The sequence below is a fragment of the Hemiscyllium ocellatum genome, chromosome 23 (genome assembly GCF_020745735.1).
Source record: "Hemiscyllium ocellatum isolate sHemOce1 chromosome 23, sHemOce1.pat.X.cur, whole genome shotgun sequence".
Taxonomy (NCBI): domain Eukaryota; kingdom Metazoa; phylum Chordata; class Chondrichthyes; order Orectolobiformes; family Hemiscylliidae; genus Hemiscyllium; species Hemiscyllium ocellatum.
This window is the reverse complement of record NC_083423.1, coordinates 59,379,393-59,406,125: the sequence shown is the minus strand read 5'-3', so window position 1 is coordinate 59,406,125 and position 26,733 is coordinate 59,379,393. Positions and strand designations below refer to the sequence as shown.

At 39.6% G+C, this 26,733-nt stretch overlaps 2 protein-coding genes across 3 annotated transcripts in view; one reads left to right on the top strand and one right to left on the bottom strand.

Moving 5' to 3' along the window:
* washc4 (WASH complex subunit 4) overlaps nucleotides 1-5,874 on the top strand; it is a 133,794-nt gene extending 127,920 nt beyond the window's left edge. For both annotated transcript variants that reach the window (XM_060843064.1, XM_060843063.1), the window contains exons 31-33: nucleotides 696-892; nucleotides 2,088-2,187; nucleotides 4,777-5,874. In XM_060843064.1, the coding sequence (XP_060699047.1) occupies nucleotides 696-892; nucleotides 2,088-2,187; nucleotides 4,777-4,811 (332 nt within the window). In that variant the 3' untranslated portion in view covers nucleotides 4,812-5,874. The remainder of the gene's footprint in view (nucleotides 1-695; nucleotides 893-2,087; nucleotides 2,188-4,776) is intronic.
* Nucleotides 5,875-11,020: 5,146 nt separating this feature from the next.
* Nucleotides 11,021-26,733, bottom strand: part of appl2 (adaptor protein, phosphotyrosine interaction, PH domain and leucine zipper containing 2) — a 152,169-nt gene continuing 136,456 nt past the window's right edge. The window contains exons 18-21 of the mRNA XM_060843062.1: nucleotides 22,600-22,636; nucleotides 22,183-22,329; nucleotides 21,672-21,719; nucleotides 11,021-15,559 (exon numbers count right to left, since the gene is read on the bottom strand). Coding sequence (XP_060699045.1) covers nucleotides 15,437-15,559; nucleotides 21,672-21,719; nucleotides 22,183-22,329; nucleotides 22,600-22,636 — 355 coding nt within the window. The 3' untranslated portion in view covers nucleotides 11,021-15,436. The remainder of the gene's footprint in view (nucleotides 15,560-21,671; nucleotides 21,720-22,182; nucleotides 22,330-22,599; nucleotides 22,637-26,733) is intronic.

Genomic DNA, 26,733 nt, shown 5'->3' with positions numbered 1-26,733 from the left:
CTTTGCTTTTCAAGCCAAACTTCTCCAACTTTACTCTATCAATAAAAGTCCTCATCCTGCAACTGCTCTCGTAAATCTTCTCTGCACCCTGACAAGAACCCGCAGATCCTTCCTAAAGGGTGGTTGTCAAAACTGGACACGCTACTGCAATAGGGACTCAATTACTATTTGAGAAATGTTCTGCATAATTTCCCAGCCTTTGCATTTAAACTTTTATTTATGATGACCAAAATGCCATATGTCTTGTTAACCATTCTCTGTGTCCTGACGCTAGCAAGGATTGTTGCACATGCCCACCCCTGCTTCTCTGACTTTGAATACTCTTTAGAATTGTGCTACAAGTCTATGTTGCCTCTCTCTAAGTTTTCTGTTTTGACTGCTTATATCATACTCACTCCTTACCTCCTTTATCTTCCTTCTCCTCTCCTTTCAACCTGTTGTATTTGATCTGGATCTCACTTAAGAATTTAGTTGCAAACAATGTAAATCCTCCTTTTGGGTTTTTCTTAATCTGTCTCTATTATCCGTCATCCAAGGAGCCCTTTTTTCAATTCCCTTCTTTGCTGCTGCTATTGGAATGTCGTGTGTAACTTGTACTTAAACTATCTCCTAATTAAAAGTCACACATTTCCCATTGGCATTCTTTCTGGCTTTATTTTGTGTGTGTCTTACTGATGGTTCTTCAATTATTGCAGGTGTAGCCTATATTTTGAAACTTTTGGATCAGTATCAGGAATTTGACTCGTTACACTGGTTTCAGTCAGTGAGAGAAAAATATCTTAAAGAAAAGAATGCAGTTGTCAAACAGCAAAATGTTCAATCAACCAATCAGGATGAAAAGCTCATGCAAACAATGAATTTAACCCAGAAAAGATTGGACATCTATTTACAGGTACAGTTCTGTTTCCTGTTGAAGTAAATGGTCTGATATTCTGTTCTGTAGCCTCACTTTGACATGTACTACAGCAACAACTGAGGCCAACTTGAGGTGACTATGTATTCCAATCTCAACATATTAATGGTTTGTATTCAGGCATGCATGTGGTCATTGTTGCTGGACATTTGATCAAAAACATACTAGTAGTGTAATCCAGCCTTGCTTGCTACCATTGTAAAAAGATAAATGAACTTTTACTACCTTTTTGGTAGTAAAAAGCCATTGGTATTAAATTAGAAGAATTTGTTGTAGGTACTTGTCTTCTGGACTTCCAGAATGGATTAATTAGCATTAAATTTATTGGATTACAGGATTCTAAAACAGCAAATAAATGAATGTTGTTTAAATGTAAGTTGTTTGTATAATTCCTTTGCATCCAGCTGGACAGACACACAAGGCCTTGTTTTAAGGTCTCATCTAAGCGTTAGCACCATCTTGGTGTTGCTAGAGTCATAAAGTTATAAAGCAGCATGTCTTTGCAGACCAACAAACACCAAACTATATTGATTCCATTTACCTACACCTGGTCCACAGCTTACTGTGCCCTGACATTTGAAGTTCTCACCCAGATGCTGCTTAAATATTGCTCTGAACTACCTGCCCATGGTTATATTCATGTATGTAAGGGGCTCTTGAGGTGCAGTGATAATGTTCCCCACTGTTGGCCAGAGATTCTGGGTTCAGACCCATCTGAGCAGGTTGCTTTATAATGTCTCTGTGCTTGTACGTGAATTGGAACTCCCTCAATCTCCTGATATCTTCAACTGCAATAGCAACTAAGCCAAACTTAGCACACTAGCAGAACAGGTAGAATTACTAAATCTGGTTTATGGATTAATTAAAAATCCAATTAATAAGCTGGTGAGAGCAGAATTTGAAATTGGTTTAACTAACTGACTTTTCACAGTATCTGCTGAATGGGAACAGTCCTTTTACTGGTATTTTCTAAACACCTTGAAGATACAAAAAACACTTAATATTGATGGATCAATTAATTCTGGAGTTCCATTAATCTTTGTTATCTGAGTGAGGAAGCCTTTTAATAAGAAAATTGTTCTTTGATCCAGCTTGCTGGCTTGACCCATTAATGGGAAAAGAGAATATTTTGTTGGTTTTTCTGTTATTAATGTATTGGTTTCTTTCTATTCAGGAGTTTGAACTGCTGTATTTCTCACTGAGCAGTGCCAGGATTTTCTTCCGAGGAGACCAGTCTGCAGCTGAAGAAAGTCAAGACAGAAAAGAGCGAGAAGGCAAGTTTTAAGTACAGTTGGTTCTGATATAACACGATAATTTCATTCTCGGGCAATCTTGTGTTATAAAAAAAATTGCGCACTGGCTGTGCCATTTAAACTAAATGGGGCCAGAATCGCATTATAGCCAATAAGGAAAGTTTGTGTTCTACAAATAATGGTCTCAATTCTTCTATCATGTTAAAGCCATTTGCATTGAAGAAACATACAGTATTGCAGAACCAACTGTATTAAGTGTTTGACCAGTTGTACATTTTCCTGAGATATGTATGTCAGTCAGGATCCAAACAAGTTGGTGAGGCAGAAAACCAAGACACCTTCCTTTGTAGATAAGAGTTTATTGACCACTCGCTCATATAGCTCTCTTCACCTACAATGTTACAGGAGCTCCCCATGTACATGGATATTTTTGAATCAACCTGTTCAGAGATGTTAACCTCTGGGACTTCAAACCAAGCTCCTGGTTCAGATAGAGAGACATTCCTACAGTACCAATAGGGCCCCTCTATATATGTCTGTATTCAGACAATTAATGCCCACCATTTTTGATCTTCTAAACCTTAAGTATGAACATTAACTAGCTTAACAATATGATTAACTAGGTGTTAACAGTGTCATCTTTATACAAGTGCAGTGTAATACTGAGAGAGCTGGGCTATACTTATATCAATCAGATATTTAAATCAGATATTAAAGATCTTTAAATTTAAAATTTGTAGTTACTGATCTAATTTTAAAAAATCAGAACATTAGCATTCTGATAAAAAGGTAGTTGTCTGATTTTCCCACATGGTAAATTGGCTGTATTCCTGATGAAGGGCTTTTGCCCAAAATGTCAATTTTACTGCTCCTCGGATGCTGCCTGAACTGCTGTGCTTTTCCAACACCTCTAATCCAGAATCTGATTTTCCCACTTGTAGCACAGAAACATGGTGCTGACCTTGTTTCAACTGTGTAGTTACTTCAGTTTTAATGCCCTAAACATTCTGAGAATCCTGATGAAGCTTCAATCTGTGTATATGTGCTGTATTTAATTGGGAAGTTGAAACTTCTGTTGGATTGATGACTGGGGACCCCTCTCAATGTCTTCAACACTAACCAACACCTTGAACTCAAGCTTGCTGCTCTGAACTGGACTGGATAATGCATTTGTGGTTTTCCCACTGTGTTAATTACTAGTACTGGGTTGACAGTGGTAGCTGTATCCTGAAACTTTGTCTAAACAAGTAACTCTTACCCTGAATCCCGTTAACAATATTCCTCTTGTCAAACCCCAAAAGATGCAAACATCATCCTGCAAAATAGGACTCTCCTAGCTTAATGTCAGCGACTCCTTATTATGGTAGATGCTGGTGCATAGGGGAACAGTGGCTACTGTCAGGGTAGGGGAGTTGGTTCTGAACAATATTGGACAGTGGAGTTTGGTAGTTGTCAGGGATGAACTTTAGTGGTGAATGGAGGGGTTTGAATGTATCAATGTCAGGACCATTTGAAACACTGAAGTGCATTGAACAGAAAACACATTAAGAGGGCATGTTTCAGTTCATAATGAGAAAGGGGTTTTACTGTAGCTCTGCGTGGCCACAAGGCTTCCTGATTCGCTTTGCTTATCGTCTCCTAGCAATAGCCAGGACAGGGAAGCCCGAAAACATGAAAAACAGTATTCTGTGTCTAAAAGGTTAACATTGGACAAATTTGGTGGAGTGGCCTTGGCACTAAGCTTTTAGGAAATTCCCTTCCTAAAGTTCACCACTTCTTCCAGAAATGTTCTCGAAAAAAGAATGTTCTTTGACCAAACCTTTGAATTGCCACATAGTTTTTGTTTGAAAATGTTGCTATGATGGTTTACAACATTAAAGGTGCTATATAGTTGCCTGCTTTTCTCAGCCAAGATGCACTGTTACTAATAGCTGAAAAACACATGCACTGGGGAACTGTAAATGATGAGATCTGTTCAGTAATGTACAGAATTTCTAACAAACAAAAAGAGAAATTGCTGAAGAAACTCAGCAGGTCTGACAGCATCTGTTGAGAGAAAGCAGAGTTAACATTTTACCTAGGCAATGGCCAAGTAGTGTTATCAAGAGACTATTAATCCAGAGACCTGGGTTTGAATCCTACCATGGGAGATGGTGGAATTTGAATTCATTAACATGAAAATCTGGAATTAGAAGTTTAATGGTGACCATGAAAAATCCATCTGGTTCACTAGAGCCCTTTGGGAAAGGCACTATATGGTCCTTCCACTATAAGGAAAATCCTTAAATGGCTTGGCCTGCATGTAACTCCAGACCTACAGCAGTGTGGTTAACTACCCTCTGATTGTCCATCCCGAAATGCCCAATGCTGGCCTAGCCAGTGACACCACACCCCATGAATTAAAAACAATTTTAAAAATAAATTGAGGCAGATGATCCTCCTTCAGAGCCTCCTGAATTTCTCTGGCAATTTGTTTTCCTTTTATTTCAGGTCTCCAGTGTCTGCAGTTCTTTGTTTTATTTTACATACTACTTCTAGGGTTGACAGTAATTTTAACGCTATTTGGTTGGAATTATTTTGTTTTCTGATCCTCACATTCTCTTCTTCCAGATGAAGCAGCCAAATCGAACAGTGATGATTCCTGAAACAATCTGTCATGGTGCTACATTCAAAGAAACCTATTACCATCTGAAGGCATATTTTACTCTATCTATCTATTTCCTTTCACACACTTTTGCTTGTAGTACTATATTGTGGCTTGTTTTTTTTTGCGCTTGAAACCTTTGATTTCTTGTCCAGTCACACAGCTTGAATCTGCTCACTAGTGTCCTACCTGGTTTCTACAGGACAGTACAGAAAACTGATCCAATGGCTGATGCTTTTTTGATTTTTATTTAGTAAAACCAGGGTCCAACTGTAATTCAGTGGCATTATGCCTATACAGTGGCATATCAAAGCTCTAATTACAACTACTTTGACCAGCATTGTGTTTTTGCAGAATAAAGGAAGCTAATAATCCAAATTATAGTGTGCTTTTAGGGCAGTGGTATCTCACAATTGTACAAATTGTTATTTCTGTCGTCCTTGATACAGTTGGGGAACAATCCAATGGATATGGGACAGGGATAAAAGGTGATTAAACTCACTGTTTCCATTAGACATGGAATATGGTTTGAGTGATGTAAAGCTTTCCTGACCAAAGCTGGTCTTTTTTAATTAGTGGTTTTCTGTAGTGGTCTGCTGACACAGCGTTTGTCTTAACTCGATTGGTATCTAAACAGTTTCATTCAAGCTATTGCTCTGATGATGTAACAGCAGCAGCTGCGCTCAACACCCCCGCCCCGCGCACACACACCCCAAAATAGAACGAATCTTCTCTTTAAAAGCAACTGATTCTATAAATATGCAAATGTAAATATTTATGTATTTTAGAAATACCAAACACTGCTAATAGGAATTCTCATTTGAATAAATCATAGCTCATTTAAAGAGATGCATTTGATAAAGAGATGCATATCTCTTAACTTGCACTTAATATTTGACAAAACCTGCTGTAAGTAGATTTTTAATTGCAAACTACCTGGTACAAAATGTAACTTGGTGATCTGTGCCACTTTGTAAGCATTAAGTTTATAATACTCAGGAATATTGGACCAACAAATGTTTGTTGTTTCAAGTATGGTTTGCTTATTTCTGAACAATAAAAGAGCATCAAAATGTGATTTTAATAGTGAATTTATCTGCACATTGAATTCCCTTTGTGACCCATTGTCTTAGAGCGATTAAGCAGACTGGGCTTCTATTCACTAGAGCTTGAAAGGTGAAATTTCAAGTTATTAGAAATGCTTGGCAGCATAGATGCTGAAAGGGTGCTTTACATATTCAAATATGCAAAAGCTGGAGGCACAGTGGTCAGTCATTTAAGAGTAAAGTGAGTAGAAATATAGTGAAAGATTGGAAAGCAACTGGTAAATGGGAATGATTTGGAGATGCCGGTGTTGGACTGCGGTGTACAAAGTTAAAAATCACAGCACCAGGTTATAGTCCAACAGGTTTAATTGGAAGCACACTAGCTTTCAGAGCGACGCTCCTTCATCAGGTGATAGTGGCGGGCTCAATCATAACAGAATTTATAGCAAAAATTTGCAGTGTGATGTAACTGAAATTATACATTGAAAAATTGATTGTCTGTTAATCCTTTCATCTGTTAGAATACAGTGATAGTTTCACTTTCATGTGTAAATCACAAAACCCTTCTTTTTAAAGTTGCATTCTCAGGTTAGCTGTTAACAATGGTGATAGCTAGACAATATGTTGAAGGTGTTAGCCCCCTGTGTTCTCTGTCTATGACCTGATGTTTAGATTGATTCTAATCTAATAAGTGAGATAAGTGTTTTACATAAATTCCTGCAGTTTTTGAGCTCAGAGTTCTACATGAATGTATGCAGTTTTTGAGCAATGTGCAATGGAACTGTGCAGTACAAATTCATCACACAAAATATGTCTGCATGTGGGTCTTTGTCTATCTGTCTGGGGTGGAGGTTGTGTGTGTAGTGGGTGCAGAGTGTCTTAAGTTGCGAGGGGGTGCATGTGGTTGAGGCCCTCCCTATGGGTACCAAACTTAGCTATCAGCCTCTGCTCGGCCACCTTCCTCTGCTGCCTGTCCCGAAGTCCACCTTGGAGGATGGTCACCTGAAGTTCCGAGGCTGAATGTCCTGAACCACTGAAATGTTCCCCAACTGGGAGGGAACCCTCCTGTCTGTTGATTGTTGTGCAGTGCCCATTCGTCCGTTGTCGTAGCCTTTGCTCGGTTTCCCCAATGTACCATGCCTCCGGGCATCCTTGCCTGCAACGTGTAAGATAGACAACGTTGTCTGAGTCACATGAGAACCTGCCATGTACAAGATGGGAGGTGTTCCCACGCGTAATAGTGGCATCTATGTCCACAATCTGACACGTCTTGCAGCGTCCACCGTGACAGGGTTGTATGGAGTTGTCCTGAGAGCCGGGCAGTTTGCTACGAACAATGATCTGTTTGAGGTTTGGCGGTTGTTTAAAGGCAAGTAGTGGAGGTGTGGGGAAGGTCTTGGTGAGGTGTTCATCCTCATTGATAATGTGTTGCAGGTCACGAAGAACACTGCGTAATTTTTCAGCCCCTGGGAAGTACTGAACAACGAAGGGTACCCTGTCAGTTGCAGCATGTGTCTGTCTCCTGAGGAGGTCATTACAGTTCCTTGCTGTGGCACGTCGAAACTGGCGGTCGATGAGTTGAGCATCGTACCCCGTTCTTGTGAGGGCATCCTTGAGTACTTCCAGGTGCCCGTAACGTTCTTCCTCATCTGAGCAGAACCAGTGTATGCGTAGGGCCTGTCCATAGGGAATGGCTGTTTTAATATGTTTTGGGTGGAAGCTGGAGAAGTGTAACATTGTGAGGTTGTCTGTGGGTTTGCGGTAGAGCGTGGTGCTGAGGTGTCCGTCCTTGATAGAGACGCACGTGTCCAAGAATGAGACACACAGTCGAGAGTAGTCCATGGTGAGTTTGATGGTGGGATGAAACTTGTTGCTATCACTGTGTAGTTTTATCAGCTGCTCCTCGCCATGGGTCCAGAGGAAGAAAATGTCATCAATGTACCTGGTGTACAATGTTGGTTGGAGATCCTGCATAGAGAAGAAATCTTGTTCGAACCTGTGCATAAAAATGTTGGCATATTGGGGTGAAAACTTGATCCCCATGGCTGTTCCGTGTGTCTGGATGAAGAACTGGTTGTCAAAGGTGAAGACGTTGTGATCGAGGATAAAGTGGATGAGTTGTAGGATGGTGTTTGGAGACTGGCAGTTGTTGCTGTTGAGTACTGAGGCTGTTGCCGCGATGCCATCATTGTGGGGGATGCTGGTGTACAGTGCGGAAACGTCCATTGTGACGAGGAATGTTCCAGGTTCGACTGGTCTGTGGGTGCTGAGTTTCTGTAAGAAATCCGTAGTGTCCGTAGACTTAAGACACTCTGGACCCACCACACACACACTCACACACTCACACCCACCCCAGACAGACAGACAAAGACCCACATGCACACACACATTTTGTGTGGTGAATTTGTATTGCAGTTTCAGTGCACGTTGCTCAAAAACTGCATACATTCATGTCGAACTCTGAGCTCAAAAACTGCAGGAATTTATGTAAAACACTGTGATTCTAATCTAATATGTGAGATAAATCTAAACATCATGGCATAGACAGAGAACACAGGGGGCTAACACCTTCAACATATTGTCTAGCTATCACCACTGTTAGCAGCTAACCCGAGAATGCAACTTTAAAAAGAAGGGTTTTGTGATTTACACATAGAATACAGTGATAGTTTCACTTCTTTCAACAGACGAAAGGCTTGACAATCAATTTTTCAATGTATAATTTCAGTTACATCACAGTCAAATTTTTGCTATAAATTCTGTTACGATCGAGCCCTCCATAATCACCTGATGGAGTGTCGCTCTGAAAGCTAGTGTGCTTCCAGTTAAACCTGTGGGACTATAACCTGGTGTTGTGAGATTTTTAACTTGGTAAATGGGAAGGTCTTAATATATTTTCCAGATCAAAGGATAGTTTGGGAATCAGACAATTGTTTATATTTTGTCTGGGATACATTTCAGGTTGGACCAGTAACAAAGGGCTATCAGAAACCAAGGTAGGGATGATTAGGGACCAAAAAGGAAATTTACTCATGAACTGGCACGGCTGAGATATTAGTATTTTGCATAAATACCAAGGAAACAGATGTTACAAGCTATTGGTATTTAGAGTTGACAGGGTGGCTGGCGTAGATAAGTGCAGAACATGAGAATGCTGGAGTTCAGAAGGTCTGGCAGTATCTGAGGAGCAGAGTTGATGTATAAGAGTCATACCAGACTCAAACATTAACTCTGTTTCCATCTCCAAGATGCTGCCAGGCTTGCTGAGTTTCTCTAGCATTCTCTTGGTTTATTTCCAATTACCAACATCTGCAATGTTTTGCTTTTATTCAGATAAGATGCAACCTGGGATATTAAAGGAAGTGAGTAGAGACTGCAATGGCATGGCCATTATGTCTCTTTCTTGCACTTGAAGGTGGTACCAGACAACTAGAGAACTGTAAACTGTTGAAAAGTTTTAAGGCTTTAAAGACCAGAAGTTAAAGACCAGTCAGTTTTGGTGAAATAAAACAAAATGAGAAATTGTTGCAGAATCTCAACAGGTATGGCAGCATCTGGGGAGAGAAAACAGAGTTAATATTTCAAGTTCACAACACAAATTCTGAAGATGCTGCTCGACCTGCTATAATTTGAGTTGAAGATAAGTTCTAGAAACAACGACTTGGGATGTATGTGGCTTAATGAGAGCGCACCACCATGGTGTTCTTAAGGGAAACTTGTTTAACTAATTTGTTGGAGTTCTTTGAAGAGGTCAATGTATTGATATAGACTTCCAAAATATGTCAGAAACCGTACTGCAGAACAGATTGAGAAAAGTTGCAGTTCACAAAAGTAGATGATGTATGGATACAAAACAGTAATTAATCAGCATTCTTTCAGGGTGAAGGAAGGATTATATTAGTGTTAGAGGGAGGGGGACAGTATTGGGACCCTTTTGTGCTATATCTTTATAAGCTAGACCTTGGTGTGCAGGAGATAATTTCAGAGTTCATGAATGATACAAAATGTGGAAGTATTGTGAACTGAGAGAGACAACGTTGAACTTCAGAAGTACATAGACCAGTTAGTGGAGTGGGTGAATAGGTGGCAGAATAGTTTTGTATGGAGTGGTGTGTAGTGATGCATTTCAGTCAAAATGACATGCAAACAATATAAACATGTACTATTCTTAAAGAAGATGCTAGAAAAGAGTAACTTGAATGTATATGTGCATGAATAATTGGTAGGACAGACTTGTTAGTAAAGCGTACAGATCCTTAGGAAGGCCATAAGCTACACCTGTATAAAACACTAGTTAGATCTCAGTTGGAAACCACACTTTGGGAAGAGGTTGAATACCAGGAAAGAAGGCATGCAGAAAAAGTTTGAGAATATCGAACACGTTATGAAAATAGATTAGAGAAATTGTTCCTGTTTATAAAAGAACCTAGAACAAGAGGGCACAAATTTGAAGTGATTTGCAAAATAAAGATATGTGATAAAACATCTTCATACAATGAAAGGTTTGGGTTTGAAATGCACTGCTTAAAAACATGGTGAGTTCAGTTGAGATGTTCAAGAGGGTATTGGATGATTATTTAATGTACATGGTTTCAGGAAAAGGATTGACAAATAGCATTACGGTATTCAACGAGCTGGTGCAAACGTGAGGAGCCAAATGGCTGCCTCTGCATTGTAACAATTCTATGAAAGTTACTTTTTGATTTTGGAGTCATGGAAAAATAAAGTGATAAGGGCCAAGTGCAAGCTGGACTGTCCACAATAGTGGTGATTAAAGAGAGTTGGAATGTTGCTGAGCCAGAATCCACTAAAGGACTCACAAATCTCATATGTCTCACATTCAGGAACTCATCGATTCCACTGTGTTCCTGGTAGAGTTGTGGTAAACCTTGTTTTTGGCCCTTGAGCTAAAGGTGGTACCCTCAGATCCTGTCAAGTACAGGAGTTCTCCTTGGTGGAAATAAAACTTGAATAGAGTGCATCCTTCTGAGATTGTTAGGGTTGAGGGAGAAAAAGTTGAGTGTCCTGGCTTTGTTGAACCATTGTAAACTTTTTTTAAAAATATGAAATTTAGTTATTAATTAGAAGTTTTTACTCTACAAGGTCCAGGGGAAAAAAAACAAGTTAAATGCCAGATGTTTAATGTTTTATGGTACCTAACAAATAACCAGAAAATATGGAACTCATTTCACAATGTGCAACAGCAGCCTCAAAGCACTAAGTAGATTTATAAAAGTAGAAGTACATAGTATTATTTGGTAATTCTTCATCCCACTGGTACCATCACTTGTAAATAGGAAATTTTAACTTTGATTAAAAAGCTCAATACCATTCAGCACAAAGCAGTCCACTTAATTAGCAGCCCCCACACACCATGGAACCACAGGAGCAGCAGTGTGCACCATCTACAAGATCATGGAGCAACTCGAAGCTCTTTCAACAGGCTGTTCCAAATCCAGTGACAAGGGCAGCAGATATATGAGACTACAATCACCTGCAAGTCCCCCTCCGAACCCACGCATTCCTGACTTGGAATTATATTGCCATTCCTTCACTGCCATCGTCTAAATCTTGGAACTCTATACAAGCACTGTGGACCATAGTTCAAGGTGGTAGTGTCCACCACCAGGGCAGTTAGGGATAGATAATTGGTGACTAATTATGCCCACATCCTCTGAATAAAAATTTAGAAATTACTTTGACTTCAAAGTTAACCATGAAAAATGATTCCTGTTTTGCATATTCCTGTAGTAATCTTTAATTTAAATTGGAGTGCTAGCTGCTGGGGTAGGGGGAGATGTTAAAGCCCCTTCTTCTGAAGTCTTTTTTGCAGCTGGCAGAAATTTTGATTTGAAACATGTAAGAAGGGATACATAATGAAGATACAAGAATCTTAGAGAGGATCACCCAGAGAGATAATGAAGTAAACTCAGTCACAAATAATCAAAAACATCAAGTTGCTTTTGTCTAATGGAAAAGAAAACTGGAGTTTGTAATTAGGACATGTTATAAACTAAACATACTTGCTTCTAGAATAGAACATTATGAAAGTAAAATTAACAAAGTTGTTGTAAGGTTCCCATTCACTGGAGTGTAATACATGCAGGAGAACCACAAAAGTGGGTGATAATGCTCTTTAAATCCTTATCTTGTGAACAAGCATTGATAAAAATGTTAGAGACAAGCTGTTTTCATCATAGCAGTAAGCATCCGTATATTAATATAAATTGTTTAAAACCACATTTACATTTATATAGTCTTTCATCACATCAGGATGCCACAATGCACTTCATAGCTACTGAAGTACTTTAAGTATCGTGTACTGGTAGCCAGTGTGTCCCCCAACAAGTTCTCTCAAACAGAAGTGATGAATAACAAAATGTTTTACTGATGGCAATTAGGAGGTAAATACAAGTTAAAATACCAGAAACATTCCCTTTAGCTTTGTGAGGTCTATTATATCTACCTGTAACAGGGCCTCAGTTTAACAGATCATCTGCAATATGGCACCTTTGAGCATGTCGCACATTTCAATGTTGCATATCAATCTAGATTACATACTGAAGTCTTTAGATTGGATGAGAATCCAGTGTGTGGCTCAGATGAATGTGTTACCAACAGATTACTTGTATAAATTCTGGAAAGAGCTTGTACCTACCCACATGCAGGGATATTTAAAGAAATTGCACCTAAGTCTCATTACCCAAGTACAATGAAATGGAGGAATGCTGCAGTAGGAAGGAGTGAGGAGATAATACAGCTTACCACTACAATAAAGGGTGTTGAAAAGTATGTGTTTGACACTGAGCCATAAATGGAAGGCTATCTTTCAGGAGGGTATAGGGCAGATGGACCCTGATAGCTTTAGCAGCTGAAGGCAGAGTCACTAATGGAGGAATGAATAAAATACCAAAATTAGCATTCAGATTTCAGGACTTTTTGAGTGGCAAAGCCATGGTGGAATTTGAAAATCAGGTTGAAAATGAGAACATATTTTGTAATATTAATCTGTACCTCAAACACAATAGTATGAAGAGAAACAGAACCTAAACCAGATAGGGTGCATTTGCGTTTGGAGGTCTATTAAGGAAAATGCAGTGACACTAATGAAAAATTCCCACAGGAACTGTGAATTGCACCAAAGATTGCAAAGGAAAATGGAAGGGATACTGTAGAACAACATTGACCAGTTAATCTTTACTGTGGGCAATGAAACTTACCTGTGCCTCGTGCAATTTTCTGTGAGGAACAGGAGTGAAGACAAAGAATATAACGATAATAGTGAACTGGGTAGCTTGGGATCAGAAAGAGTACTGGATAAATTTGGTAACAGTAGTACATAAATAGTAGGAAGCACTAAATTTTCACTAAAACTTTATCATTACTTCAAATTATTCAGATGTGGAGAAAGATAACATTTTCATTATTGGATTTAGCAATATCATTATGCAGCTTACTGCAGAAAACAAGGAGAAATATATTTTAGTAAAAAGCTATCTCCTGATGGAATTGGAGAGACTGGCAGGGACTGAGTTATTTGAAGAAAGAATATCGAGCATAAATATATAATGACAGAGGATGTGTATCACAAAGGGTCTCAGACAGTGTAATTTCTGAGCTTCTATGAACCTTGTTTCTTGCAGCGAGTTTCCTTCCATCTTGTGGTTTTAAGTGTATAAGTGAGGTCAAGTCTTTTTCACTCTGTTCCACTGTTGAGCACTCACTGTAGAGGAGGACAGCCAGCTGGTTAAGGATAACATTTCCTGCTGCTGGAATTCTCCTCCTCTAGTCCTAAAACAAGGTTTAGAATTAAGCAAATATTATTTAGGGATTGATCCATGCCCACAAACTGGATCCAGAACTCAAATATGATGTAGCAATCCTCTACATCCAAATCATCTCACTTACAAGCAGGGATTGAGACAGTGGTCATTTCATAGCAGATATTTACAAATAACATGTAGGTTATAATATGATGGAATGAATTGTAATGAAAGATGCAGTAAATAAAGTTACAGACTGGTATTCTGTCCCATTTTTAAAGCACACTCCAATTCCAGTGATGCACCATTAATTCTCCAGTGAACAAAGTGACCTAAGATTACAAAGAGATATTGGTCAATTGGGTCAATGAACTAAGGAGTGACAGATGGAGTTTAATTTGGATAAATGCAAGGTATTGTATTTTGGTAGAACAAACGAGGAGACCTAGGGGTTCAGGTACATAATTCTTTCAAATTAGAGCCACTGGTAGGGTAGTTAAGAAGGCATTTAGCACACTTGCCTGCATTGTTCAGACCTTTGAGTGTAGGAGTTGGGACATCATGTTGAAACCACCTTTGGAGTAGTGTTTGCAGTTATAGTCACCATACTATAGGAAGGATATTATATTAAACTGGAGAGGATTCAGAAAACATTTACCAGAATTTGCTAGGAATGGAAGTTAGCTGGCACTTTTTTCACTGAAGCAGAGGAGGTTGAGGTTTAGAAAATGAGGGGCATAGATAAGGTGAATAGCAAAGGTGTTTTCCCCAAGGTGGGGGAGTTCAAAACTAGGGGGCATATTTTTAAAGTATGCAGAAAGATATGAAAAGTACATTAATAGGAAAGGTTTGGAGGGATATGGCCAAACACATGCAGGTGGGACGACTTTAATTTGGGGGACATGGTTAACTTGGACTAGTTCCATGCTGTATGATTCTTCTAATTAATTTAATCATTTTTGGCAAGGCCAGAATCATAAATGACTACCCTTAAAGCTGATGGGTACGGAGTGATATTTTTGAGTCCACCTGATAAACTGTAATGGAAGAAAATCAATACGGCAATTGATGAATGGGATAAATAAGGACAATCAGGTTGTGGAAGGAATGTGCTCTCTCATTGTTTTAGCTAAATTATGGGGAAGCAAGTGAGACAGGTGAATTCTGATTCTGATTCTGTATTTCCATGTGGCAATGTAACATATTTGAATGTTGACTGAACACATTAATACTAATTCCAGCTTTAAAATGCCAATACATCTGTATGACATTATCACCCCACCAAATACTTCTTCAGTTAGGTGAAGTGCACATTAGGTAGTAGTGCAATAATACTTAATGAAGATAATTATCAGCAACCTGATATGTCTGTCTCTCTCGCCTTTACATCTATTTCTGAACATAAAGCAATTGTTGCATCCTGATGTCTTGAAAGGTTGTAATCTTTACCCTCATTTTTATAACACATATAATCTTTCTTTTATTGAAAAAGAGAATACCTCAATGCATTCTATTGTGAATAAGCTTTTCAAAGTATAGGCACTTCAATCTATTTAGTAAATGTCAGTTTGAGTAATTGATAGTTTTATGCTTATCCTGTAAACCAGCCCTGAATTACTAGGACAATAACGAACACTGATTCTTCATTCCCAAAGTAAGCATATCCTTCATCCAATACCAAATTCACCCGTTGCTTTACTGGTCTAAAATTCAAAGAAGAAATACATTTTTTACATAATGAAAAGACAACTGCAAATCAAAGAAATTGTTGGAGATTAATGCTTGTGTTGTGACTGCTTCAACATTCTGAGCAGATGTTATGCTTCTGATTCAAAACCCTCTTCAGCTTCTTCTTTGTCCATCTGCTGACTAAGTAAAAGGAACTTTCCATCAGCACTGAGTTTTAATGACTTCATGAGTAAGGCTAAAGTTTCTGGGTCCTGAAACAAAGAATTATTGAGGTATTAAAAAATTCAATTGACACTTCTCTTCAAATATAGTTTCCCATCCTGTTTGATCTTAACTCTTCAGTTTATAGCTGTACTGACATAGTGCAGCTCAGTTACCACCCACTGCACAGAAGCAGTCCTCCGGGTACTCGTTCAAGTTGCATGGACTGATTCAGCTTCAGGACAATACCTGTCCACCAGAGGAGAAGTTATGTTCTATCTCCCTTTTCAAATACAGGAATAAATCCAGGGAACTATAAAGTTGTTTGCTAAATGTTAGTGGCAGGGCTGCTAATGAGATCTTTACTCAAAAATGTAAAATAATCTCAGAAATGATAAGAATTGTCAGCACATCCCAAAAAGGGTACCCATTAGTCAAGTTTGAAGTTAACAGAAAGAGAAAGTAAGAGTGATAGTATACATAAAATTAAATAACTTTTGTAAATCTACGTATAAATGCAGAGAATGCACCATAAAAGGCGGTTGGAGAATTGAAGGGGACAGGTACAGGGCCTTATAAGACAGTGCAGTGGGAATGGGGGAAGAGAGCATGTGTGCGAGAGAAAAAAAAGCTAGTGAACTTGGATCCTTAAAGCAGCAAAGGGGTGAGTGCCAGTGAATGGGGATCCATTAAAAACACCCACAACAGGAAACATTTTTTCCACATCAAGAGAGTCATATTCACTTCAGTCAAGTCACCTTTCACTCTTCTAAACTCAATAGACAACAAGCCTGTCCAACGTATTCTCAGAAGGCAACCCACTCATTCAAGTGATCAATAGACACCTGAGCAAAAGTAGATTATTCAGCTTACTGTTCAATGAGATCATGACAAATCTGAAATCTCAACTCCACTTTCCTGTCCTTACCCCATACTCCTTGATTTCCTTCCCAATTAAAAATCGATCATCATCATCTTGGCAATCTCTCAGGGTCGAAGGTGACTTGCTTCTGTCAGGGCATGGGTTCTTGAGTAGCTGAATTATCCATTCCTGGAGCTGCAGACTCTGCCCCAGGTTGGTGGGTAGGTAACATGCTCTGGATTCCCTGTGTTTTCTCTGTTACTTGTGCTTGGCCTCCCTGTGTTCCATTCAGTGACATGTCACTGAGACACTCCTCTAGTTTGTGCATTCTAGGGTTAAATGTCTGTCTATCATCAGCCTTGAATATACTTAGTGGCCCAGCCGTGATAGCCCCTGGGGGTAAGAAATTCCACAGATCCACTACCCTCAAAAGAAAAATAAGTTCATTTCTATCGTAAAAGGGCGACCTCTGTTCCTAGACTCTCCCACAAGGGGAAATTGCCTCCACATCTACCTCATCAAGCTCCCTTATGTTTCAATTAGCTTTCCTCTCATTTTCCCAAATTCATGATTTGGAGATGCCAGTGTTGGACTGGGGTGTACAAAGTTAAAAATCACAACACCAGGTTACAATCCAACAGGTTTATTTGGAAGCACTAGCATTTGGAACACTGCTCCGTCATCAGGTGGTTGTGAAGCAGAACTACTTTTAAGTCACATTCTCACCTTTCTTTTTATATAAAACCTTAAGTTATCTTGAGAATGGATTGTAACCTGGTGTTGTGTGATTTTTTTGTTTAAATTTGTCCCAATTCTAATGTGTATAGGCCCATCCTACTTAACCACTCCTCAGAAGGAAACCCTCTGCAGCTGGGAACAACCTTGTGAATGTTCTTTGGACTGCCCACATTATCAGTATATCTTTTTGAAGAAAAAGAGGAACAAAACAAGTAGCACAGTGGCTCAGTGGTTAGCACAGCTGCCTCACAGCACCAGGGTCCCAGGTTCAATTCCAGCCTCGGGTGACTGTCTGTGTGGAGTTTGCACATTCTCCCCATGTTTGCGTGGGTTTTCTCCTGGTGCTCTGGGTTTTTCCCACAGTCCAAAGATGTGCAGGTCAGGTGAATTGGCCATGCTAAATTGCCCCTCGTGTTAGCTGCATTAGTCAGAGGGAAATGGATCTGGGTGGGTTACTCTTCGGAGGGTCAGTGTGGACTTGTTGGGCCAAATGGCCTGTTTCCACGCTGTAGGGAACCTAATCTAAAACTATTCACAGTATTCTAGGTGTGGTCTGCCTTGTACAGCAAAACCTCCCTATTTTTATAGTCTATTATCTTTTGAAATAAAGGTCAATGGTTTATTTTCCTTCCCTATTACCTGAACATGGATGTAAGCTTTTTCTGATTCGTACACAACATCCACCAAATCTCTGAGCTGTAACCTTCTGCAGTCTTTCTCCATTTAAGTAACAGTCAGCTCTTCAATTCTTCCTTTTGAAGAGCATATCCTCAAAACTTTCCATATTTTATCACAGGGTGATAGAGATGTACAGCACGAAACAGACCCTTCGGTCCATCTGTCAAGTTTTTGGCCACTCTCCTAATCTGTCCATATCCCTCCATAGATTTCTAGTGTCACCACTTGCCTTCCCACCTATTTTTTTTGTCATCCATAAGGTTGGCAATAATACATTAATAACTTAGATGAGAAAAGTCAATGTATCTTCTAAATAACTGTGGCCACAGCATTGATCCCTTTGGCACCCCTCAGTCAGTCTTCTCTTAATTAGCTAATTGTCTATCCATGATAATATACTACCTTCACACCATGGGCTCTACTTAAGTAGCCTTAAGATCAGGACATTTTTGCATGCCTTTTAGAAATCCAAAATGTATTACATTTACTGGTTCCTCTTTATCTTACTTAAAAGGGGAGGAAGTTACAAGTGGGCTGAATAAACAAACCTGCACACCATCTACAAGGCACAAGTCAGGAATGTGACGGAATACTCAATTATTTGCCCGGTTGGACACAGCTCCAACAACAGTCAAGAAGTTTGACACCATCCAGGACAAAACCCACTTGATTTGCACCACATCCTCAAGCATCCACTCCCTCCACCACTGACACTCCATATAGTTGCTACTATCTACAAGTTCCACTGCAGAAATTCATAGATCCTTAGACACCACCTTCTAAACCCACGACCACTTCCATCTAGAAGGACAAGGGCAGCAGGTAAATGAGAGCACCATCACTTGCAAGTTCTCCTCCAAGCCACTCCCCATTAAGACTTGGAAATGTATTGTCATTCTTTCACTGTTGCTGGGTCAAAATTCTGGAATTCTCTCCCTCAGCAGAGTGGATCTACTTATAGGCACATGGACTGCACTGGTTCAAGGGCAGCAGCAATGCTAATGTCCAATTCTCCATTTAAGTGATACTTTTGCTTCTTAATTTTTCTTGTAAATTTCACAACTTTGTATTTTCCCAATTACACTACTCCATTTCACTCGACATCTCTGTATTCAAAGCAAACTTATTTATGTTTTCTTCATATTACATTTTCATACATATCTTGATGTCATCTTCAATTTAGCCACTAAGCCTTTAAGTCCCTTCATCTAAGTCATTGATGTAATTTGTAAACATTTGAGGCCCCATACAGACCCCCTGTGGAATTCCATTCATCAATGCTGTCAATTGTCTTGTTTTCTGCCAGCCAGACAATCTACATGCTAATATGTTATTACCTATACCACTATTTTCCACGATGTGGAGGTACTGGTGTTGGATTGGGTTGGACAATGTTAGAAATCACACCTCACCAGGTTAGAGTCCAACAGGTTTATTTGGAAGTACAAGCTTTGAGCACTTCTCCTCAGTCAGGTACTTATACTTCCAAATAAACCCACTGTTATGTGATTTTTAACTATTTTCCACATAACCTTTGATTTGACATTTTATTAAATGCTTTTGGAAATCTAAGCATAGCATATCTACAGGCTCCCCTTTATCCACAGCACATGGTACTTCTTCAAAGAGCCCTAATGTTTTGGTGAAATAAGATTTCTCTTTGATGAAATCACTTGTCACTTCTTTCTCCTACTACTTCTAAACAGATTCTAAACTTGGATCTCCTGAAACAAGGTCATCTCCAACTATTGCTACCCTGATTAACAGTATTATTCTTCCACATTTGCCCAGCTTCCTATTCATCTTGAATATAATTTACTCCTTTATATTCAGGACTATCTGACTCCCTTTTTCCCCCTTTTAAGTAAAGTTGTTCCCATAGTCCTATTGGCCCATAATGCAGCTACTAATTACACAGAGAAGACTGGTGGGGTCATTTAACTCAGTTGGTCAGATGGCTAGTCTGCAATGCAAAGTAATGCCAATAGATTGGGTTCAATTCCTTAACTGACTGAGGTTACCATGAAATGCTCTCCTTCTGAACTGCTCCCCTTACCTGAGGCATGGTGATCCTTAGGTTAAACCACCATCAGTTATCACTTGCCACTGAGAAAGCCACCTGTGGTCATGTAGGCCTATGCTGACTTTACCTGTAACTTGGACTTTTTTGTTACCTTTATAGCATCAAGTCGTGAATGTTGATGTATTATTGGTTGTTTTCTCTGAGCTTTCCTGTCATTCTCTGATGCTTATTTTCCATATTTCTATCTTCCTCTCTTACCTTGATAGATCCCATGTTTTCATATTTGAGTTCTTGTCCCCATTATTTATTTTAAAACCATCTCTACTTCCCTAGTTACGCATTTTGTAAGAACATGGGTTCTAGTACAGGTCAAGTGTTGACTACTAGATCCGCACTCTCCACTGCAAGTTTCTCTCCAGCCCCAAGAGACATCCCAAACCTTTAGCACCAAGGAGGAATACAGCCATCCAGAATCTCCATCGTTGCTGCAGCGAATGCTGTCAATCCCCCTTACAATCACTCCTCCCCCACCATTACCACCATCATTACTATATTCCTCACTGACTGCCCTACTTCAGTGGCTTCCTGTATTATGGTGCCATGGCCAGTTTACATATTCAGTCTGCAGACCCTACTCTTATCCAAACAGGCTTAGAACACCAAAACAGTCCAAATATGTACAAGTTAGGTGGGGTTGGCCATGCTAAATTGTCTATAGTGTTAGTGCATTAGTCAGGGGTACATATAAGCTAGAGGAATGGGTCTGGGTAGGTTACTCTTCAGAGGGTTGGTGTGGACTTATTGGGCCAAATGGCCTGTTTCCACACTGTAGGGAATCTAAATAAAATGTACTGGACCTTATTTGCAGAGGCTGAGACTACTACCCTCTGTGTTTCCTTACCTGCCTCATTCACAGTCACAAGAGAAAAACAGTATTATTTAAATAGGGTTATATAGATGATCGGCACGGAAACAGACTCTTCAGTCCAACTCGTCCATGCCAACCAGATATCCTAACCTAATCTAGTCCCATATTCCTCTAAACCCTCCCTATTCATGTACCAATCCAGAAGCCTTCTAAATGTTGTAATTGTACCAGCCTTCATCACTTTCTCTGGCAGCTCATTTCATACACACATCACCCTCTGCATGAAGAATGGAGACACTCTAGAATTCTGCAGTAGAGAGGAATCTAGGTATCTTTGTAAATCACAATGTTAGCATACACGTGTGGGCGGCACGGTGGCACAGTGGTTAGCACTGCTGCCTCACAGCGCCTGAGATCCGGGTTCAATTCCCGACTCAGGCGACAGACTGTGTGGAGTTTGCACGTTCTCCCCATGTCTGCGTGGGTTTCCTCTGGGTGCTCCGGTTTCCTCCCACAGTCCAAAGATGTGCGGGTCAGGTGAATTGGCCATGCTAAATTGCCCGTAGTGTTAGGTCAGGGGTAAATGTAGGGGTATGGGTGGGTTGCGCTTCGGCGGGTCGGTGTGGACTTGTTGGGCCGAAGGGCCTGTTTCCACACTGTAAGTAATCTAATCTAATCTAATGTACACTAAGTAATTATGAAGGCCTTTATTAAAAGGGGATCGGAGTATAAAACTAATTTTGCTTCGGCAGTACATCACCCACTGGTATAATCACTTCTTACATTTTTGTACTTGGTAGGGCAGAGTGTTCTTCAATTACCTAAAAATTGTGATGATTCAAAAATGATCTGAATCTGAACTGCTATCCTACCTGAAAATACTGCTGTCGAAGTACAATGTGGAACTTTAAATATTTTCCAGTTCCAAAACGGTATACCTAAATACAGCCTGCAACAGACACTTTAGTCATTAAAACATGCTTTAATGCTCACCTTTTCTGCCTGATTAATCTTTCTTGCAAGATCAATAATAGCACATATCTGCAAAACAAAAAACATGAGACACAATAATGTATTTTTTTTAAATAGTCACAACAGAAGTGAACTATAAATAAACACAATCAGTGCACCACTGAAATTAAAACAGCTCAGATGTATTATTTGAATATTAAACATATTTAGAATGTGCACGATGGGGAAGCACATGCACATGTGGCATGAAACTGGTTAACATGATATGAATGGGATATATTTGTTGCTTATGGTGAATGGGATTAACAGCTAGGACAATGGAGTTTGTTCACTGCTCCTACAGCCAGGGCAGTGTCATCACGTCTGACTCCCTTTTGGCAGGCTACAACAAACACCAGCTTTATGTTGTGCTGAATCTGGAGTGAGAGGGCAAAATCAGTGGGGGTTGAAATATGTCTAACAGACAAAATGAAGTGACTGACTCCGGTTCTGTGCTTCCTCATGGGATGTAACAGTACAGGGATAGACTTACCTTTACTCCGTCATCATTTGTCTCAAAAATACAGCAATTCAGCAATGTTTTGCGCTCTGCTTGCACATCAGAAGCTCGCGCCACAAACCCAATTAACCTCTTGTTATCTTGATGAGTAGTGTACAGTGTCACATCGCTGAGGGCAAACTGGAAAATAAATACGATGAAATACCAATATTACATATCATCTTCATTAAGTTTGTAGAGTTAGCTCTTTCCAACCAGCTTACAGTTCTTATTTTTTGTTTATATCCAAAAATGATTAAATCCCCCCTTTAAAAAAAGATAAAGTAGTTCTTTGGAGGTTAATAACTATTTTGAAGCAGAACTGAGTACAGGAACATTCAATTATAGTTCAATACACAATAGTGAGAATGCTTCAATCGAGGTAAAACAGTAAAACGTACTGTTACTCACACTTGCTTTTTTAACCTGAGTTTGTGGATCGGTGAATCTGTAATTAAATATAATTATTCAACTGTCGGTGAATTGTTGACAACAATTTTTATCTTGTTTGCTTGTTCTTAATTTTACACAGACATCTTAAAGATATAAGAAATACTCAAATAAGACATGCATGCTCCCAACTGAAACTATGTATGCATTTTCTCAATATGCAGTAAAAAACAGAATTTACAGTTGTTTTTCATGTACATATAGCTTCAAAATATCAAATTTGAAGAAAAAGATTCAAAAATCCATATTAGAATTTAGCAAATATTACATAATTGTTGTCCATGAGTGCCCTCCAGTAACAGAGTTTACTTTTACACCACCTTCATTGGAAATGTTACTTGAAGCAGCTCAAAAAGCCCGCTTGGATTTGATAATTCCTTTTACCCGAGAGTGGGTAATGCTGATTTAATGCTGTGAGCCTTTTTAACTAAGTGGAGAAAAATCTGCATTGTAATAGTGGGTGCAGTGGCCAAGAGGGAAAAGGATGTATACATAAGATCCTGGCTACTAATGGACAAAGCTTTAGAAGAATATTGGGACTGTAGAGCCAATCTGAAATGAGGAATTAAGAGGGCTAAAAGGGATCATGAGATATCTTTAGCAAACAGGACTAAGGAAAATCTCAATGCTTTTTTTTCAATCTATCAGAATCAAGAGGGTAAGAGAGAAAGGGTTGGCCTACTCATGGTCAAAGGAGGAAAGTTATGAATGGAGTCAGAGAAATGGGTTAGATTCTTAATGAGCTCTTTGCGTCAGTATTCACCAAAGGGAGGGATATGGGGGATGCTTAGGTTAGGAATAGATCTTTGAGTACTGTAGGCCAAGTCAGCATAAGGAGGCAGGAAGTTCTGGGTATTCTAAAGATATTAAGGTGGACAAGTCCACAAGTCCAATGGGATCTACCACGGGTTACTGAGGGAAGCGAGAGGGGAAATAGCTGGGGCTTTAACAGACATCTTTGCAGCATCCTTGAACATGGGTGAGGTCCTGGAGGACTGGAGAATTGCTAATGTTGTCCCCTTGTTTAAGAAGGGTGGCACAGATAATCCAGGTAATTACAGATCGGTGAGCCTGACGTCAGTGGTAGGGAAAACTGGTGGAGAAGGTACTGAGGGGTAGGATCTTATTCCCATTTGGAAGAAAATGGGCAGCACGGTTTTGTGCAGGGAAGGTAATGTTTTGCAAACCCAATAGAATTCTTTGAGGTGGTGACAAAGTTGATTGATGGGGGAAGGACTGTAGATGTCATACACATGGACTTTAGTAAGGCATTTGAAGAAGGTTTCCCATAGTAGGTTGATGGAAAAGGTGAAGTCACATGGGGTCCAGGGTGTTCTAGCTAAATGGATAGAGAACTGGCTGGCCAACAGGAGACAGACAGTAGTAGTGGAAGGGAGTTTCTCAAAATGGAGACCTGTGACCAGTGGTGTTCCACAGGGATCTGGGCTGGGACCATTGTTGTTTGTGATATTTATAAATGATTTGGAGGAAGGTATCAGTTGTCTGATTATCAAGTTTGCAGATAACACTAAGATTAGTGGAGTAACAGATAGTGAAGGGAACAGTCAGAGAATACAGCAGACTATAGATAGATTGGAGAGTTGATCAGAGAAATGGCAGATGGATTTCAATCCAAGCAAAAGCAAGGTGATGCATTTTGGAAGATCCAATTCAAGAGCAAACTGTGTAGTAAATGGAAAAGCCCTGGGGAAAATTGATGTACAGAGAGATCTGGGTGTTCAGGTCCATTGTTCCCTGAAGGTAGCAACGCAGGTTAGCAAAGTGTTCAAGAAGGCATATGGCATGCTTTCCTTCATTGGATGCGGTACTGAATACAAGAGTTAGCAGGTCATGTTACAGTAGTATAGGACTTTGGTTTGCATTTGGAATACAATGCACAGTTCTGGTCACCTCATTACCAAAAGGATGTGGATGCTTTGAAGAGAGCGCAGAGGATGTTCACCAGGATGTTGCCTGGTATGGAGGGCACTAGCTATGAAGAGAGGTTGAATAGATTAGGGTTATTTTCATTAGAAAGACAGAGGGTTGAGAGGGGACCATGAGAGGCATAGACAGGGTGGATAGCAAGCAGCTTTTTCCAAGAGTGCATAATTCAATTTCTAGGGATCATGAGTTCAAAGAGATAGGGGAAAGGTTTAGGGGAGATATGTGTGCAAAAGTTCTTTACGCAGAAGGTGGTGGGGGCCTGGAACACGTCGCCAACGGAGGTGTTAAAGGTGGGAACGATTGCTTCATTCAAGATGTATCTAGACAGATACATGAATTGGCAGGGAGCAAAGGGATACAGATCCTTAGAAAATAAGCAGGTTTAGAAAGAGGATCTGGATTGGCACAAGCTTAGAAGGCTGAAGGGCCTGTTCCTGTGCTGTAATTTTCTTTGTTTTAGGATTTTGTTATAGGCCAGTACAGTACTTAGAAGGTACTTGAATACTTTTGCCTAGAAGAGTGGCCATTGACTGAAAGTTAATTCTACAATTTGAGATGTGCAGAGTTTAACAATTTAAATTCTACTGTTGCAGAAACTAGACCAATGATACAGCACATCGTGTTAAGTTGCTAACTATATATAATTGGTTGAATTATAAAAATATTTGCTCAAATAGAACTTATCTTTGACAAACTATGCAAAAAAAAATGATAACTTTAAATTACGCTCAGCCGAGAAGTTAATAAGCGGATGTTAAAAGTTGAGTTTTGAAAGCAATCAGCAGTCCCCAATGAATTGTTGAAAAACGTTTCAATTGGCGGAATTTAGTGTTTACCTTTATCATCACCCTACTTACATATTTAAGGCAGATAGAGAATGACACATTGAAGACCAAGATAACAACAACTAATATCTGTGTAGTGTCTTAAAGTCCTGAATTTGTGCATTAAAAATCAAAATTTGGCATTTAACCACACAGGAGATATTCGGTAAGATGACCAAAATCTTGATCAAGGAAGCATGTTTTAATGAGGCTTTCAAAGGAGTTAAGTAAGGCAAGAAAGAGAAATGAGTTCCAGAGTTCACCACTGACGCAACTAAAAGCATTAAGGTGGATTGCTTAAAATTGGGGTTTCTAAAGAGGGCAGTTTTTTTAAAAAGGTGCAGATATCTAAGACAGTTATGAGATTGAAGGAGAGCAGAATTGTCATTACAGTACAGGAGTAGTTCAAGTTCATGCTGGCTCTCTGCAGACCTGATCAGTCAGTGCCATTCCCTTGCTCTATCTCCTCAAATTTTATTTGCTCAAGTCCAGTCTCTTTGTGAAATTATTGATTATCTCCGCTTCCACACACGGGCAGAGATTTCCAGGTCATTAACACACCCAGCTTAAAAAGGTTGTTCTTCAATTGTCCAGTGACCAATGGAAAATACTGGAGTGCAAGATGTCATATCACAAGACTTTTACAGCAACAAGAAAATTAAAATCAACATAGTTTTAAAGGTATTTTTTATATTAAGCATTACAACCAGAACTTGCCTCTCACAATGCTTAGCTTCTCGCACATAGATACGTCCTGCTATATACAGTCGTGAATGGTGGTAGATAATTGAATAACTCACAGGAGGAGGAGGCTCCACAAATATTCCCATCCTCAGTGAAAGAAGTTCCCAACACATCAGTGCAAAACATAAGGCTGGAACAATCACAGCAATCTTCAGGCCGAAGTGCATACTGGATGACCCATTGCAACCTCCTCTAGTGGTCCCCAGTATCACAGATACCAGTCATCTCCAATTTGATTCACTCCACGTGATATCAAGAAACGGTTAGAGATGCTGAGTACTGTAAATGCTGTGGACACTGACAACATTCCGGCAACAGTACTGAAGACTTGTGCTTCAAAGTTTGCTATATGCCTAGCCAAGCTCTTCCATTATAGTTACAACACTGACATCTATCAACAATCTGGAGAATTGCCCGGGTAAATCCACACACAAAAAAAGCAGGACAAATCCAACCTGGCCAATTACTGCCCTTTTAATCTACTCTCTATTATCAGTAAAGTGATGGAAAGTTTCATCATTATTGCTATCAAGTAGCATCTACTCAGCAGTAACTTGCTCAGTGATGTCCAGTTTGGATT